The sequence below is a fragment of the Neolamprologus multifasciatus genome, chromosome 18 (genome assembly GCF_963576455.1).
Source record: "Neolamprologus multifasciatus chromosome 18, fNeoMul1.2, whole genome shotgun sequence".
In the NCBI taxonomy this organism is placed as follows: domain Eukaryota; kingdom Metazoa; phylum Chordata; class Actinopteri; order Cichliformes; family Cichlidae; genus Neolamprologus; species Neolamprologus multifasciatus.
This window is the reverse complement of record NC_140456.1, coordinates 14,656,505-14,671,928: the sequence shown is the minus strand read 5'-3', so window position 1 is coordinate 14,671,928 and position 15,424 is coordinate 14,656,505. Positions and strand designations below refer to the sequence as shown.

The window sequence follows — 15,424 nt, the reverse complement described above, 5'->3', positions numbered from 1 at the left end:
TCTGCATTAAAACAATTCCTGTGGGTCTTTCTAAAGGGAACAAGCTTGGAAGATCACATCAGATATCCTACTTCTGCAACTCAGTTTCTAACCTGCGGTGCAATTTTGAGGCTTTTAAAGAACTCCATGATGGGATCTTCGGAGAGTGGGTCTGTGGAGTAGGGACAGGAATTTATTATCTGAGACTGCACACCTCGTCTTTGGATTATTATGTTTTTGCGTTTTTTTAAAAAATCCAGTTTTTCTCTATTGATCCTTTAAATGCAAAGCAGCAGTGAACCCTTCCAAAACTGGGATGCCAGATTCTTTCTTTATCTTTCATTTGGAAAATGCAGCAACAAACCTCTGCATCTATTATTGCAAAAGGCATCAGGGAACCCTTCTGCCTCCGGATGTCAGTTTTCTGCCATCTATCTATTGTTTGCTAAACAAAAAACAAACAAACAAAAAAGCTATGGGCACTTCCCTCTATCCCTCTTTCGCAAAATGCAGCAGCAAGATTTTGGGCACCGGCATCCTGACACCTGGATTCCAGCTTCATGTTCGCAAAATGCAGAAGCAAGTTTTTCTACCACTAAGACGCCAGGTTCTCACTCTCTCTATCCCTCATTTGCAAATGAAGCACAAAGCTTTTTGCACTGGGATACCAGGTTCTCTCTCTTCTAACCTTTATTCGCAAAATATAGCAGCTCACTTTTCCAGCACTGTATTGGCAGCTTGTGCCATCTACTATTAAAAACAACAAAACATTATCGTCACCGTGTCGCCAGTCTTCTTCTCCATATCAGTTCTTTGTCCAGGTTCTCTCTCCTCTATCGCTCCTTTGCATCATGCAGATGCAACTTCCCGGAACCGGGATGACAGTTTTTCTTCTCCTGTACTGTTCATTTGTAACACAGCAGCCCTTCCTGCCAGTTTCAATTCAATTCAATTCAATTTTATTTATATAGCGCCAAATCACAACAAATGTCGCCTCAAGGCGCTTCATAGATACAGAGAAAAGCCCAACAATCATATGACCCCCTATGAGCAAGCACTTTGGCGACAGTGGGAAGGAAAAACTCCCTTTTAACAGGAAGAAACCTCCGGCAGAACCAGGCTCAGGGAGGGGCGGCCATCTGCTGCGACCGGTTGGGGTGAGAGAAGTTTCTACATTATTGTTTTCTTCTTTGCAGTATGCAGCAGCAAACCTGGCACCAGGGGCTGGTTTTTCTGCCATTTGACCATCATTCACCTTATGAACATTACTGGCACCATGTTGCTGGTTCATTGCTCCACTATCCCTCCTTTTCAATAAACTGCAGCAAACCTTTTCTCGTCACAGTTTCCAGCTTTCCAGTTTCTCTGCCATCTATCCCTTCCATGCAGCAATGCACCTTTCTGCACTGGATCTCCAGTTCCAACATTCTCTCCTTTGCAAATGCAGCAGCAACATCTTCACACAGGGATGCCAGGGCAGCTTCCACTAAAACACAGCTTGTGTGTGTGTGTGCTGGAGACCAGCTGAAAATCTGAACTGGGTACCAAACCAGTCAACTAAGCATTTTGTGTGATTAGCAATAAACACTCCTCAAAGTTGTGTTGGGTCAATCACTACAATCCCACTCATAAAAACTTCAAGTCAAAAGATCGTCCAGGGACAAGTCAAGAATAAATAACACAATAGGTCAGTTTCAGCAAATCTTTATACAATTGTATTAGGGTTCGGAATACAATTGGACCACTAACAACCTTACAACCCACACAGGTGCTGTTTTTAACTAAATCCACTCCAAGTAAATACGATACCACAGGGACACTTATTACATGCACTATGTGCTTCAGTGAGAAAATAATTTATACCACTGCAAATAAATTATACTAGATACAACAAGTAATTTCATCATAAACAATTGCAAGGGCTGAATCCTATGAGTTGTTAGCCCCCTACTTAGGGATTGCACATTGCCCAAACAATATTGCCCCTAGCCCAGTTGACATGAACACAAACCCAAGCATAAAATAATCCTTTTTAAAATACGGCCCTTTCCCTAAAACAAACTAGGGTGTAAGATCGACAACAGGAGAAAAGAAAAATGGTGACACATGTGCAGCCCGTCCTGCAGGAGATGATACAGTACTACCTGACAATATATTTTTTTTCATGTTATATTCAAAGGTCACAGGTCAACTCCAAGTGACTCCTCTGCTTGCCAAACCACATGATTAATGAATACAATAGACATCACCAATACATTTCAACAAACTTCATTAAAAAACATTAAGTCTACACCTTGAATCTTTGATGAAGGGCAGTATGATCATAAAGTGGTTAAATGGCAACCAGATCTACTCATGTTCTAAGGGCCCATGTTCTTCACACTCAAAAACTTCCCAGCATTCCAAAACCACAATTGTCTAGAGCCACACATCAGAACAAAGCAGATAATAAGAGCATCTGATTCTACTTCCTCTTTTATATCTTCCTGTTGATCCCCTGGGTCCTGAAGCCTTCCCCAATACAGTAGTTTCAGTTTCACCTTTTTTGGATTATGTGTTTTGCCTTTTTGGATTTCAACGGCCTGGAAATTAAGAGCTTGCTTTAATTTCACCACACTCCACTTGTCGTTGTCTGGATGTGGGTCATCAATTCAATATTTAGTCCGCATGTCTCACAGATTACAACATATCCTTTCTCTGTATTAAATGCAACCACATTTTCCTGAACAACAGGACTGATATCTGATTAGCTAGTATGTGGCTTTGCAGCAGTTGCTCTCAAAACAGCCTTACACTATGCAGTTGATCATTTTAGGGTTTTTGCAGTTATATTTCTATACTGTTACACCTCACTGAGTTTTAACAGGAAATATACTGGGTGTTGTTTTTCTAACTAATCCATTTATCCATTTTTATTGTTGCCTTGCCTCATTGATTGTGTCAGTTTGACCTGCACACACATACAGACACACAGTTACATTATTATAATCTAAGCACAGAGAAGCCAGTTGCTCTCACTTTTCCACCCTCTGTCATGTGTCCACCTGCAAACCACTTGTTTGTTTTTCCATATTGTCAAGCACTACACTACACATGCTACATCAAGGGGGTATATATATATATATATATATATATATATATATATATATACATGTATGTGTGTGTGTGTCTGTGCTTGCATGTGTTTGTGTTCCAAGCATGAGCTGAAAAGCTGCCACAACTAAAGAAGAAAAACATTTTAAATAAAATTTCACTTACCCCATAAATGCTGTGTGCACTGGGTGCCTCACAACATCAAAATGTTTACTGGGTTTTATTTATTTATTTTTATTACATGTTTTTTTGTTAACCCTCACTCTCTATGACTCACTGAGTATGAGAAACAGTTATCTCAAGATGATCACAGCTTTTTCACCACAGTGCAGTGCAACACAAAACAAGACATGACGGCTGATGTTCAGATTTGTGATCACTACTTGTTTTTACTCCAGATTCTGCACATAATTACTCTTCATGGCTTACCTGAAATACAAAAACTGAAATCAAAATTTAGACACTGTGTTGTGGGGACACAAATTTGTTTACACACTCACATTGTGAGGTCTTGCCTACTTTATGGGGACAAATTGCAATGTAAATCATTCAATTTTAGGCTTCAGGCTTGAGTCAGGGTTAGGGTAAGGTTAGGTTTCGGATAAGGTCAGGGTTATGGTTAGGTTCAGGCAGGGACTTGTGATGGGTAGGGTCAGGATAAGTCTCCAGGAAATGAATGTAAGTTAATGTAATGTCCCCAAAAGTGATGGAAACACAACATGTGTGTGTGTGTGTGTGTGTGTGCGCGCAAATTTAATTCAGAAGGCATGTGTGCAATATTAAGTTATATATACGTTTATATAAGTTATATATATTGTTTAGTATTAAGCTTTGCTTGTTCCATATTCAGTTTTTCAGCAAAACTTGTTTGAGTCCATAAGAAAAGATTCCTTGTTATATTTGGAGGAATATTTTTTTTCAATGAATATTAATGTTAGCCCGCGACTTTGATCCAGTTTTGAATTTTGGCCCACTGTGTATTTGAGTTTGACAGCCCTGACTTAGACTGTTGTTCACTACAACAGCGGTCCCCAACTCCCGGGCCTCGGACCGGTACCAGTCCGTGAGTCGTTTGGCACCAGGCCGCGAGAGTTGAGGCTCAGGTGTGAAATGTATGGTTTTCAGGGTTTTTATCAGTTTTCAGCGTTATTTTGTTATTGTTTTTATCGTTAACTCGGTTTTCCTGGGTCTTTTCACGTGTGTTATGAATAAATCTTCTTTTTTTCGGTACCGGTACTAGTTTTATTTTGTTGTATTTATCCGCAACACCTTAAAGGCCGGTCCGTGAAAATATTGTCGGACATAAACCGGTCCGTGGCACAAAAAAGGTTGGGGACCGCTGCACTACAAGACTTGTTCTGTTCTCTTTTATAAGTTTCTTCCCACAGTGATAATAAGAGCTGAACAAGCAGTTTCACTCCCTACCAGGAAGAGGAGAGCTGAACACTCTTATCTTCACTCCCTAACAAGAAGAGGGGCCGCATCCTTCAGAATCACACACACACACACACATACACCTACATACGCACCAACATTCCTCTGTCTATGAACAGAGGTATTCACTATTGTATTACCCTTGTATATAAATAAAGACCAGGGCAGTGGCAGAGTGCGAGTCCTTGAGCCACACTCTCGGGTGCGAGCGCTCTGTGACTGCCCTTGCAAGTAAAAACTGCAGCGTGTGTGTTTCTACTCTCTGACTCTCAGCTGAAGAAGTGTCTTTAGAATACATCTCTTGTCAAATTTTATGATTGATATATCATTAGGGACCCTAAAGCTCCCCCAAAATAGGGAAAAAAATAAAAAGTCATGCAGTAGAGGGTTAATGACTAACCTTGTATTGTGGATGGATTATCTCAGTTGTTCTCCTGACTGATGTTTGGTCCGTTTGCAGCTAGTCCAACTTCAGTAACCCTGCAAATGTCACTGCTGTTTACTTTCCTGTTTTCATTTATGTCTGAAGTGATAGCAGAGCTGTATGTCTTAATTTGTTTCAGAAATCCCTCAGTCAGAACATGGTATATTATATTTAGATCGAAATCAGCGAGCTAACTTTTATCAATGGAAAAAAGTTAGCATTCATTCTCCAGCTTCACTGTGCTAATGTGTTTATATTATGCAAACCACAGCTGTGTAGCTAGCCAACACATAGCCCAACTTCAGTAACCCTACAAATGTCACTGCTGTTTAGTTTTCTGTCTTCATGTATTTTGAAGTGAAAGCAGAACTGTATATTTTAATATTTCAGAAATTCCTCAGTCAGAACATAGTGTATTATTTAATCTTAATTTTTTTAGGAGACTTAGCTTACCACTAGAGGGAGCCCACATACCACCATGCCATTTGCCATCATTATTTTATACTATTCTACTCTCCTCAAGACAGTTTTGCAAGGTTTAAACAGAAAGAAGTTCAGGACTGTAGTTCTATATACCTAAAGATTGTAAGGCACAGGTACGGTTTCATATCACTTACTAATTCTCATTGCTGTGTAAACCTTCTGCTGTGTACGCTCTCACAGAAATTGCGAAGCATCTGTTGAATCTTTTGCGCTGTGAAAATGTGTCCAGAAAGAACAGAGAGAGAGATGCTGGCCAGACTGTAGCTGTCATTGGACAGAGATCTGCTGTTCAGTTGGAACTACACAATTTTCCATTAAACAGCTACTTGTGAAATTAAACATCGAACCAGTCTATCAATATTTTCATACATACAATACAGTTTGTACTTTTTTAATTTCATATCTTTTGCATGATCACTTAAAATTATCTAAATTAATGTTTCACTTTTTAATGTTTCAATCAAAGATATGCATGGGAAAAGATGTGTATAATGAGCTGTTTTCACTTTTCTGATCTCAGATGTATGACATGTAATGGTAGGCTAGACTGAAACATGCTCCATGTCATCATACACATAAGTGTAAGCATATTAACACAGTCATTGGGGGAAATAGTGAGCAACACTTAATGTAGAGTGACATGGACTGTATGCACAAGTCACTTTGGTCTTTTATTCTATTTTGAAGTAGATCATAATACATGTAGCTATGAGAAATTAAAAAAATATAGTAAGTGTAAAGGTTCAAATAAACATACAGGATAGGTTGTAAATGTTGCCCTTTGAAGTCTGTAATGAACTCTACATAAAGATTTCCCTTTTCATTCTCATTCCTTTCCATACATTTACATGTCAAAATGTGGATAATGACAAAACAGGGTGTGTGTCAGGCGGCTGGCTCTGTGACCCAACATTTTGAGTTTTTTTGTGTTTTGATTGCTTATATATTGAGATAATGTTAAGTTCTATTATTATTATTATTAGTTTGTCTTAGTTGAGTTTTAGTCTAGTTTATGTTTCTTCTATGTCTCCTTATTTATGAGTCTTTTCCTGTCCTCTGTGCAGTCTGTCTTGTTCTCTGTTTTACTTGTAGTTAAGTCAGTGCTTTCATCTCCTTGATCTGTTCTCATGTGTTTCTCCTTCTGTTCCATGTCTCCCCAGTCGGTCATGTGTTTCATGTCTGCGTGTTCCATGTTGTCAAGCTTGTGTTATCATGTCTACATCTCGCCATGTTTCATGTTTTATTTTGAAAGTCTTGTGTTTCCATGTTCAGTGTGTTTAGTTTTGCATCCCCTGTGGCCTCATGTTCAGCTGTGTTTCCCCTGGTGTTTCCACTTCTCTCATTACCCTTTTCTGTATTTAAGTCCTCTGTCTCCCTCTGTTCACTGTCGGTTCATCTTTTTTCCTCCCTCCATGTCACGTCAGGTTGTTCATGATTCGGTCCAGGTCCCGGTCCCTCTTGTCATAGTCATCATAATCATCCGTAGTTATTCCCAGTTTATGTTTTAATTTTAGTTTTAGTTCTCTATCATTTATACTCTGGCTGTTCATTCATTCCTCTCCAAAATGTTGAGGAAATTGAATTTACAGTGCTTAGACATAAACAGGAATTAGGATTGGATGGTTAGATGTGTTTGATTAGATTAGGTAAATTAGCTGAAGGGATTATAATATCAACATTAGATTTGTTTTTTTACATAAATTTTTTTCAAACAATACTGGGTCAGTAATCTTAGCCCTCTAGAGTACAGTGTTGATCCTGGGCAACAGAAAATGTTTTTAAGCCTCATTCCAAGCAAATGTAAATTTAAATTATGCCAACCAATAGGAGTGTTTGAATCTTTTTCTGACAAATGGTCACAGGACCATATTATGTGAGAAGAAAGTTAAGAATATTTGCCGTAGTAATCATATTAAAAATGAGATAAACTCTAAGAAAAAATATGTTTGAGAATAAAAAGATATAGAAAGGGTTTTTTGTAAGGTTTTCTACACTCAGACATTCAGTTTTTCTTTTCGTTGCCTCAGGGCAACATTGTGAGATAAGGGGGTACTTTTCGAGGGTATTGAGTATTTGTATACAAGTTTGTGTACCTTTCACATGTTGCTGATGTGATGTGATATCTTTTGCACAGTGGGAGGCCATAAAAAAACTTCACCATTTCAGCGACAACAGTTGGCAGGTCACAAGGAATATTGGTGGCTATGTTGAGATACAATTCAGCCTATCCCATATCACATCCTCGTGAAGCTCAAATAGCTTCCTATCCAGGAGACATTGTATATGGATGAGCAAATGGTGCCACGTAGCGGGGAGAGCAAATTCAAGCGATACCTACCCAGTAAACCATGAAAATAGGCTTTTCAAGTATTAGTCCTTGCTCAATTAAATTCAACTCATTTAATTTTATTTACTCAATTATATTTACAATTTTATATACTAAGATTTGCAATTTTAACATTACTGGACATCACATTTTTGGGTTGTTAAGACCACAAATACTACATTTTTCTCTACAAGGGCCTGATATCCACTTATGAGGACATTTTACTGCCACTGTTCTATCAAAAATTTAAACAAATGTCCTCATATGTGAATATCAGGCCCTTGCAGAGCAAAATCAGGTAAAAAGATAATTCTTTGTTGTTGAAAAACTGTCTGAATTCTTTCATCTGTAATATAATGATCAGTGTGGCTGCTCTACCAGGTGTACTCTACCACAATTAAGTTTAACATCCAGGCATCCATGAAAACAGAATTCATAAAATTCAACAGAGTTAGAAGTTAGCAGGAAGTTAGCTCGCTGATTTCGATCTAAATATAATATACCATGTTCTGACTGAGGGATTTCTGAAACAAATTAAGACATACAGCTCTGCTATCACTTCAGACATAAATGAAAACAGGAAAGTAAACAGCAGTGACATTTGCAGGGTTACTGAAGTTGGACTAGCTGGAATATAATGGTGTGGTACATAATCACTAGCAACACAGCTATGTTGGCATAAGATAAATAGTGAAGCTGGAGGATGAAATCTAACTTTTTTCCACTCGATAAAGGTTAACATGAGGGTTCCTGATGGTCTGGGACAAATGCAATAGCATGGCAGGATGCTGTAAACGGACCAAACTTCAGTCAGGAGAACAACTGAGATAATTATCCACACTCCACAATATCAGGTTAGGCATTGATATACTGCTGCATTGCCTGGTCTTTAGTTACATCGTAAGGTTTTAAAAATGGAGCTTTAAAATGAATAGTGATAATAAAAACCAAGATAGGCAGACAGTGATCACTGACTGTTTTTTGGGGCTTGTTGAGATTTAATAGAACAAGATAAAAAGAATTAAAACATGTTAAAAACAGAACAGCCTTATTAAACGCAGAGTAGTTTGTGCCCGAAAGCAGGATTCATCACGTCATCACTTAAAGACCGGATAATTTTCCACAGTGCCTGCTCTCCTCCTCTGGGTGGAGCCTTCATTGCTCCTCCCAGGATTCCCACCTGAAGCTAATCACCAGCCTTTGCCAGAGTATCTGCCAACCTATGTTAACCTATGTTAGTTTCTGGCCTCATATTGGCCTCTGTGATATGATTTTGAGTATTTTTTTCTCTAATTTTATTTGTAAAGAACTTTTGCTAATGCCAAGCATGAACAGAATATTGTGAAGTGGTTTAAGTTGCGAAATACATGAAAATGTTGCTTTCCAGGCTGTTCTGGGGTAGGTTTGGGATCCTACAAGTTCCTGCTTTTCTCAGCAAGGAGTATTAAAATTGAGTTCAACACAAGGGCGTAGATTTGGCATGGACGGAAGGGACATGGCCCCACCAATATTCAGCGATTATTGAATTGTGCCCACCAATAATTTGATTTCTTCGAGTAAAGAAAAAACAAACCCGATAGAAAGAAAAAAAACTATCTGTCAGCGTCTCATTCACCCAGCGGCGCAGAAAGAGTTAAATTACGTCCTCTACTGGAGTCCTACCTCATGTGACAAATATGGCCAATGTGATTGGCTGTGCCTTTCAGGGAGCTCTGTTTAGTTTCAGCAGCGGCAAGCCTGCGCTGCGAGGAGGAGAGGAGGACGGCAGCAAAAAGGAAGAACCTGGATATAAGCAGTGTTGGGAAGGTTACTTTTAAAATGTATTCCATTACAGAATACAGAATACATGCCCCAAAATGTATTCTGTAACGTATTCCGTTACGTTACTCAATGAGAGTAACGTATTCTGAATACTTTGGATTACTTAATATATTATCATGCTGTTTACAACTACATGAATGTACTATTGCTGTGATTTATTACTGTTACTGAAGGTCCGCGGCTCCGAACCGTAGTAAAGGGACCTCTGGCTAATGCGGGAAAACTAGCTTTACTTTGTTGTCTGGGTCAACTTTGCTAGCGAGAGACAGAGAGAGGCGTTGAAAGGCTGCTCCAACGGAACTTATTGTGTTTGGAGGAAAACACGAACACGGTGTACAGTCGAGTCTTAATAGCTTACTTACAACTGGGCTCGTCAGGCACTCTTCTTGGCTGCAGTGGTTATTATTATATTTACATGCTTCCAGCTCCCGTTTTTGCTCGATGACAGCTCATACTTTTCCTTTTTCTCCCTCCCACACTCACAGACACATAACGTGTATGGCAGTCCATTCTCCCAGCAGCACGGACTACACTGCCTATGATGCTACATTCTTTAGAGCTATACCGGTAGCATTCTGCCTATTAGCTTAGCACAACACAACAAAAAGGCCTGTCTCACCCAGGAAACACGCAGAGTTGTAACCATGGCAACCGTAACGCTGCCACCTGGAACAACAGAACGTAGCTGTCAAACAAAACCCAAACAGGCCTGACCCGCCACAATATGAAACAGGGAAGTACCGCCCTGTAATCCATTTATTTCAACAAGGTAACTGTATTCTAAATACCACCTTTTTAAACGGTAACTGTAACGGAATACAGTTACTCATATTTTGTATTTTAAATGCGTAACGGCGGTACATGTATTCCGTTACTCCCCAACACTGGATATAAGAAAGTATTTTTCAAAGAAACCTATAAGTCACTTAAAGCCAAGTTCACTCATAAAATGTGTCCGTCATAATAACGTTACAGGCTATGCTAGGCTTTGGCCCACATCAGTCTAAAATTGTATGTAACCATGAATAACGTGTTTTGGAAACTAACTGCACAACATGCAGCACTATTAGTTTTCTCAGTCTCCCAGAGTAGCATTTCTAATTTTGATTGAAAGTGTCAGAGAAAACAGCAGCCTCGAGCAAGCCAGGATATTAGTTTACAGAGAAAGTTAAAATTATATATCTAATGTTAAAATGTTGGTGACACAATAATTTCATCCTAATGGCAATGACGTATTCATAGGTTAATTTTTGAGACAAAATATCATGAGGTAGTCATGATTTTGCAAAAATCCACCTTGTAGTGCAGTTTGCACAAATTGTTTTAAAAATGCACTCACACTACAAACATTACTGATGAGTCAAGATCTGCACAAATTGACAGAAACACTGAAGCAGCTGCACATTTTATTCTTATTGTCATGTATGTCCTATTTGTCAGGTGACAGAAGAACCAACACAAAGCTCAGAGAGCAATGGTGATACAAGATCACAGGTGAAATTGGATGATGACTTGTTGGTTCATGACTGTATTTGAAGCACATGTGTGACTGCATGTATTTGGAATGTCTCACTGTTATTTATCAGGTGACAGAGGCAGCTCTGCCATGTTGTAGCTCAGACAGAGGTGAAGAGGCGAGGTCACAGGTGACTGACTGATGATTTGATGCTGTAGATTAACGAGAGGAGAAGGCATATGTTTGGCTCCTTCACACAGTGGACATTGAGTTGTTGTGTGGGACATGTAGTCCATGTCTGTTGCTGTAACAGTAGTTCATGTTGAGAATAAAACATCCCAGCTCACTGATCTGATCGGGGCAACAGTGCCTAAAATGTTGCATAATGTTGCTGAGAGATCTTTTACTTTGTGTTAATCTGAGATGAGTATTTTTATGGACAAAAACCACCAGGTCATTCAGTGTTTCCTTAGTGCTAATGTATCAGAGATGTTGATGTATTATAACTGAAGTAATGTTGTGAAGTCCTTAAAGTCATATTATTTTATTGTCACGACTGTATTTGAAGCTATTTTTATTTTTGTATGATACCTGATTTATATGGAATATGGCTGAAGTAAACTAAAGTCTAAAATACATTTGTTTAATAGTAATTTAACATATAAAACTATGAATTGTAATTTTAAATGGTTTAAAAGCATGTAGAATAGCATATGTAGGCAAGTATATTTCTCCTTTTATCAAGAAGCAAAGACAAAAAGTGGAAAAAAAAGAAACGGGGCAGGGCTCGGTGGTTGAATCATCCGTCCCCACCAATGCCAAAACCAAATCTACGCCCTTGGTTCAACACATTAGGGTTACGCCCTAATGCAAAAAAAAGGACGCATGTTCTACCACAAAACATGATATGACAGCTGATCAGTTTGTTTACCTACCTCATCTAAACATTTTGTAAATGGTATAGCAGTCTTTTGGCTTGAAATTACACCTGAAATCTCCACATTTCTACTTCTTTTCTCAAAATATATTTTAAGTTTAATCTTAAAATGTCACTCTTTTCTTAATGTAACCATAGTACATATAGAGCTGTCAGGAGATTAGGTGGAGGAGAGCCAGACATTAGAGCAAGAAGGTAAAAATTCAGACAGAGGACAAACCGGGCTCTGAAGAGCCTGATAAAGGGCAAAATAAAGACACCAAAAGCTCATAATGTCTATGTCATTTCTATGTGTAATGTCTAAACTTCAGAGCCCTGCATTAAACAGTTCTTCTTATTATTAATGGTAGCTACCCACTCAGGCCACTCAAAAGCTGATATGTCCTCCCTCTGAGCTTTCACCTTCCTGCTCTGGACCGTGGACATTGGCTGAAAATGTGAGGTACTCAGAGTTTTACTGCATAGACTCAGACTCGCATCACAGACACAGGACAAAAATTAATTGTTGGACCTTAGGAGGTTTAAATAAATAAAATATATTAGAAAAGATGAATGGAATAAGAATCAGAAGATTAAATGCAATTTTTTAAAGAAGATAGTCAAATGATTTAGAAATGAAATATGAAATGAGTCTACCAGGATCACTGTGACTCAATGAAAAAGTCACGTCAAATATTTTAAATACCTGAAAACTTGTATAATTCATTGCATATTTTCAAGTTTTATTTAACATCCTGTTTCATTTCAAGCAATTATGCAAAAGATATGAAATTAAATGAGTAGAAACGATATTGTATGAACATATTTCCAGCCTGAAGGTAAAAGGAAAAATACACCAGATATTGTTACTTTTACAGTCCATGACACTCTAAATGCTGCTCTCTGTTTGCCTCAATGAATGTGTTAATACACTTACACATCAAAGTACTATAACTGTATCAGCCTGAATTAAGGTTTAATTTTATTAGTGACTGTTAAATGAATAGTTGTGCAGTTCCATCTAAACAGCAGAGCTCTGCAGTGTGAATTGTTGTGAAGTGTTGAGGCTGCTGCATCTCTCTCTCTTCTTCCTGTTCACTTTTTCACAGCATAAAAGATTCAACAGATGCTTTCGCAACTTCTGCGAGAGCATATATAGCAGAGGGTTCATACAGCAGTGAGAATAGGCAAGCATTTCACAGATATGGTAGGCAACTTTTAACTGTTTCAGTACCTTACAATCGTTGTTTGTATTGAGAGACTTGATTATAAGCATAATATGGTATGGCCCCCAGCAAATGAAAAAGGCTGCAACAATACACAACAGCACAGCCACAGTCCTGAACTTCCTTCTGTTTAAACCTTGCAAAACGGTCTTGAGGATGGCAGAGTAGCAGAAAATAATGATGGCAAATGGGAGGAAGAATAGCAGTGACACTTGGAGATAATGTCCAAGCTTGTCTTCAGATTCATCATAGCAATAGTTTTTACCAAACCAGCTATCAACCTTTACTTTTGTTGCATCACTCAGGGACGCTAAGATGCTGATGACCCAGGCAGCTATACAGGTACCAATTGCACACCTCTTCATTCTGGCATGGCTGATCGGCCAGTTGTGCAGTACCACAGTAATGAAACGATCCACTGTCATAGCAGTCAGCAGAATGACACTGCTGTACAAACCAACAAAGAATGCAGCAGTCACGAATTTGCAGACAAAGTCCCCAAAGACCCAGTGGTGTAGGTGATGAACAGCCCAGAATGGAAGTGTGATGGTGAAGATCAAATCAGAGCAGGCCAGGTTCAGGATGAATATATTTGTAATACTTTTCAGATTTTCGTAGATGAAGACAACACATAAGAGGAGGCTGTTGCCTATGATACTGAGGATGAAGATCAAGATGAAAAGGGGACCAGTGATGGTAGGAACATTAGTATCACACATGTATGCAGCATCATTACTCAGTCCAGATGTGACGTTTGCCATTTTCAGTTTTCTGGAAAAAAATAAAACATACTTACAAAATAAAATGCAACTAAACACAATCACAATTTCTCTAAAATGACAGAAACTGTTGATTTTGTTTCTAGTTTTTGTATAACAGATAAAACCAAGGGGATTAAAGTACCCAATTTCAGAAAAAACACAGCAACTTACCACAAACATCAACTTTCAAGTCTTCCGCTGAATTTTACTGTTGTGTAAAAGCTGTAGGGTGTTCTCTTGAAAACTAATAGTTCTTCCTTTTGTGAGTGCCGCCCTACCAAAAACCACATCATGACGTGAGCAACCTCTTCTTATTCTATACGCTGAAAATGAACAATAAAACACATGTTTATTTTACTTTATTTGTTTTAGCTGTGTAATTGAAACAGACTAAAAAAAACTTTTATTCTGTTTTGTGTTTTTTTTTTTAAGCATGAGGATACTGTTAATAAAAAATTAGAAAAGAAGCAGAAACTCTAGTACTGTTGGGTAGAAACTATTTCTTGCTGGAAAAAAATGTAGACACAATATAAATACATATAAAACTGTCAAGAGATTTATTCTAAAATACACTTCTTCAGCTGAGAGTCAGAGAGTGAAGACACACACGCTGCAGATTTTACTTGCAAGGGCGGTCACAGAGCGCTCACACGAGAGTGGGGGCCCTGTGATCAGCACTCTGTTCTTGCACTTGTCTTTATTTATACACAAGAAAAGTAATACAATAATGAATACATTTGTTCAGTGGAATGTTGGTACGTGAGCATGTGCGTATGTGATTGTGTGTGTGTGTGGAATGTGGGAAGCAGCTCTTTTTTCCTGGTAAGAGGTCAGAACTGCTTGTGCAGCTTCTTACTATCGCTGTGGGAAGATTCAGATAAAAATATCAGGTTTTATAAAGAACAATCAGTTCTAAGTAATAAAAAGGTCATCATGCAGTATTCTATCACATGTAAACTTATATCATTGGAAGCTTATACTGACTACTAAGTACAATTTTCCATTGACAAAAACAATCAAAATGATTGTAGATAATCAAAATGATGTAAATGTATGATATCTCTAATTCTTTGTAGAGCATAAAAAGTAGAAGAACATACTAAAATTGGTAAACTCGAACAACAGGAAAAGGCTCTTGATCAGTATGCAGATAAGTGGAGGAAGAAAACTTGACGAAACAAAACATGTTACACATCACTGTTGTTAAAAAGAAGCCTCACACTCTTGATCTGTTTTTTTCTGTTACACCTTTGCAGTACCTTGTAGGACAACACTGTGACCCCACCAGTTCTTGTCATCTGCATGTGACACAAGAAATATGGCATTGTTATAGAGCCTGGATATTTGAGTTGCTGTGACATTTTTGGCAGCTAAAACCATTCATACATCCATTTTCTTCCACTTCTCTGGAGCAAGTTTGCAGGGACAGCAGCCAAAGCAGAGAAGCCCAGACGTCTCCCTAGACGTCTCTTCTGTCTTCTCAGGGGAACACTAAGGTGTTCACA

General features: G+C 38.5%; 1 protein-coding gene across 1 annotated transcript; it reads right to left on the bottom strand.

The window, feature by feature from the left end:
• Positions 1-10,202: 10,202 nt before the first annotated feature.
• Positions 10,203-14,942, bottom strand: LOC146497556 (chemokine XC receptor 1-like). The gene is made up of 2 exons (XM_085141543.1): positions 14,091-14,942; positions 10,203-13,929 (listed from the first exon to the last, which is right to left on the bottom strand). The coding sequence occupies exon 2, from the start codon at positions 13,917-13,919 to the stop codon at positions 12,954-12,956; it is 966 nt and encodes a 321-aa protein (XP_084997669.1). The 5' UTR covers positions 13,920-13,929; positions 14,091-14,942; the 3' UTR covers positions 10,203-12,953.
• Positions 14,943-15,424: the final 482 nt, after the last annotated feature.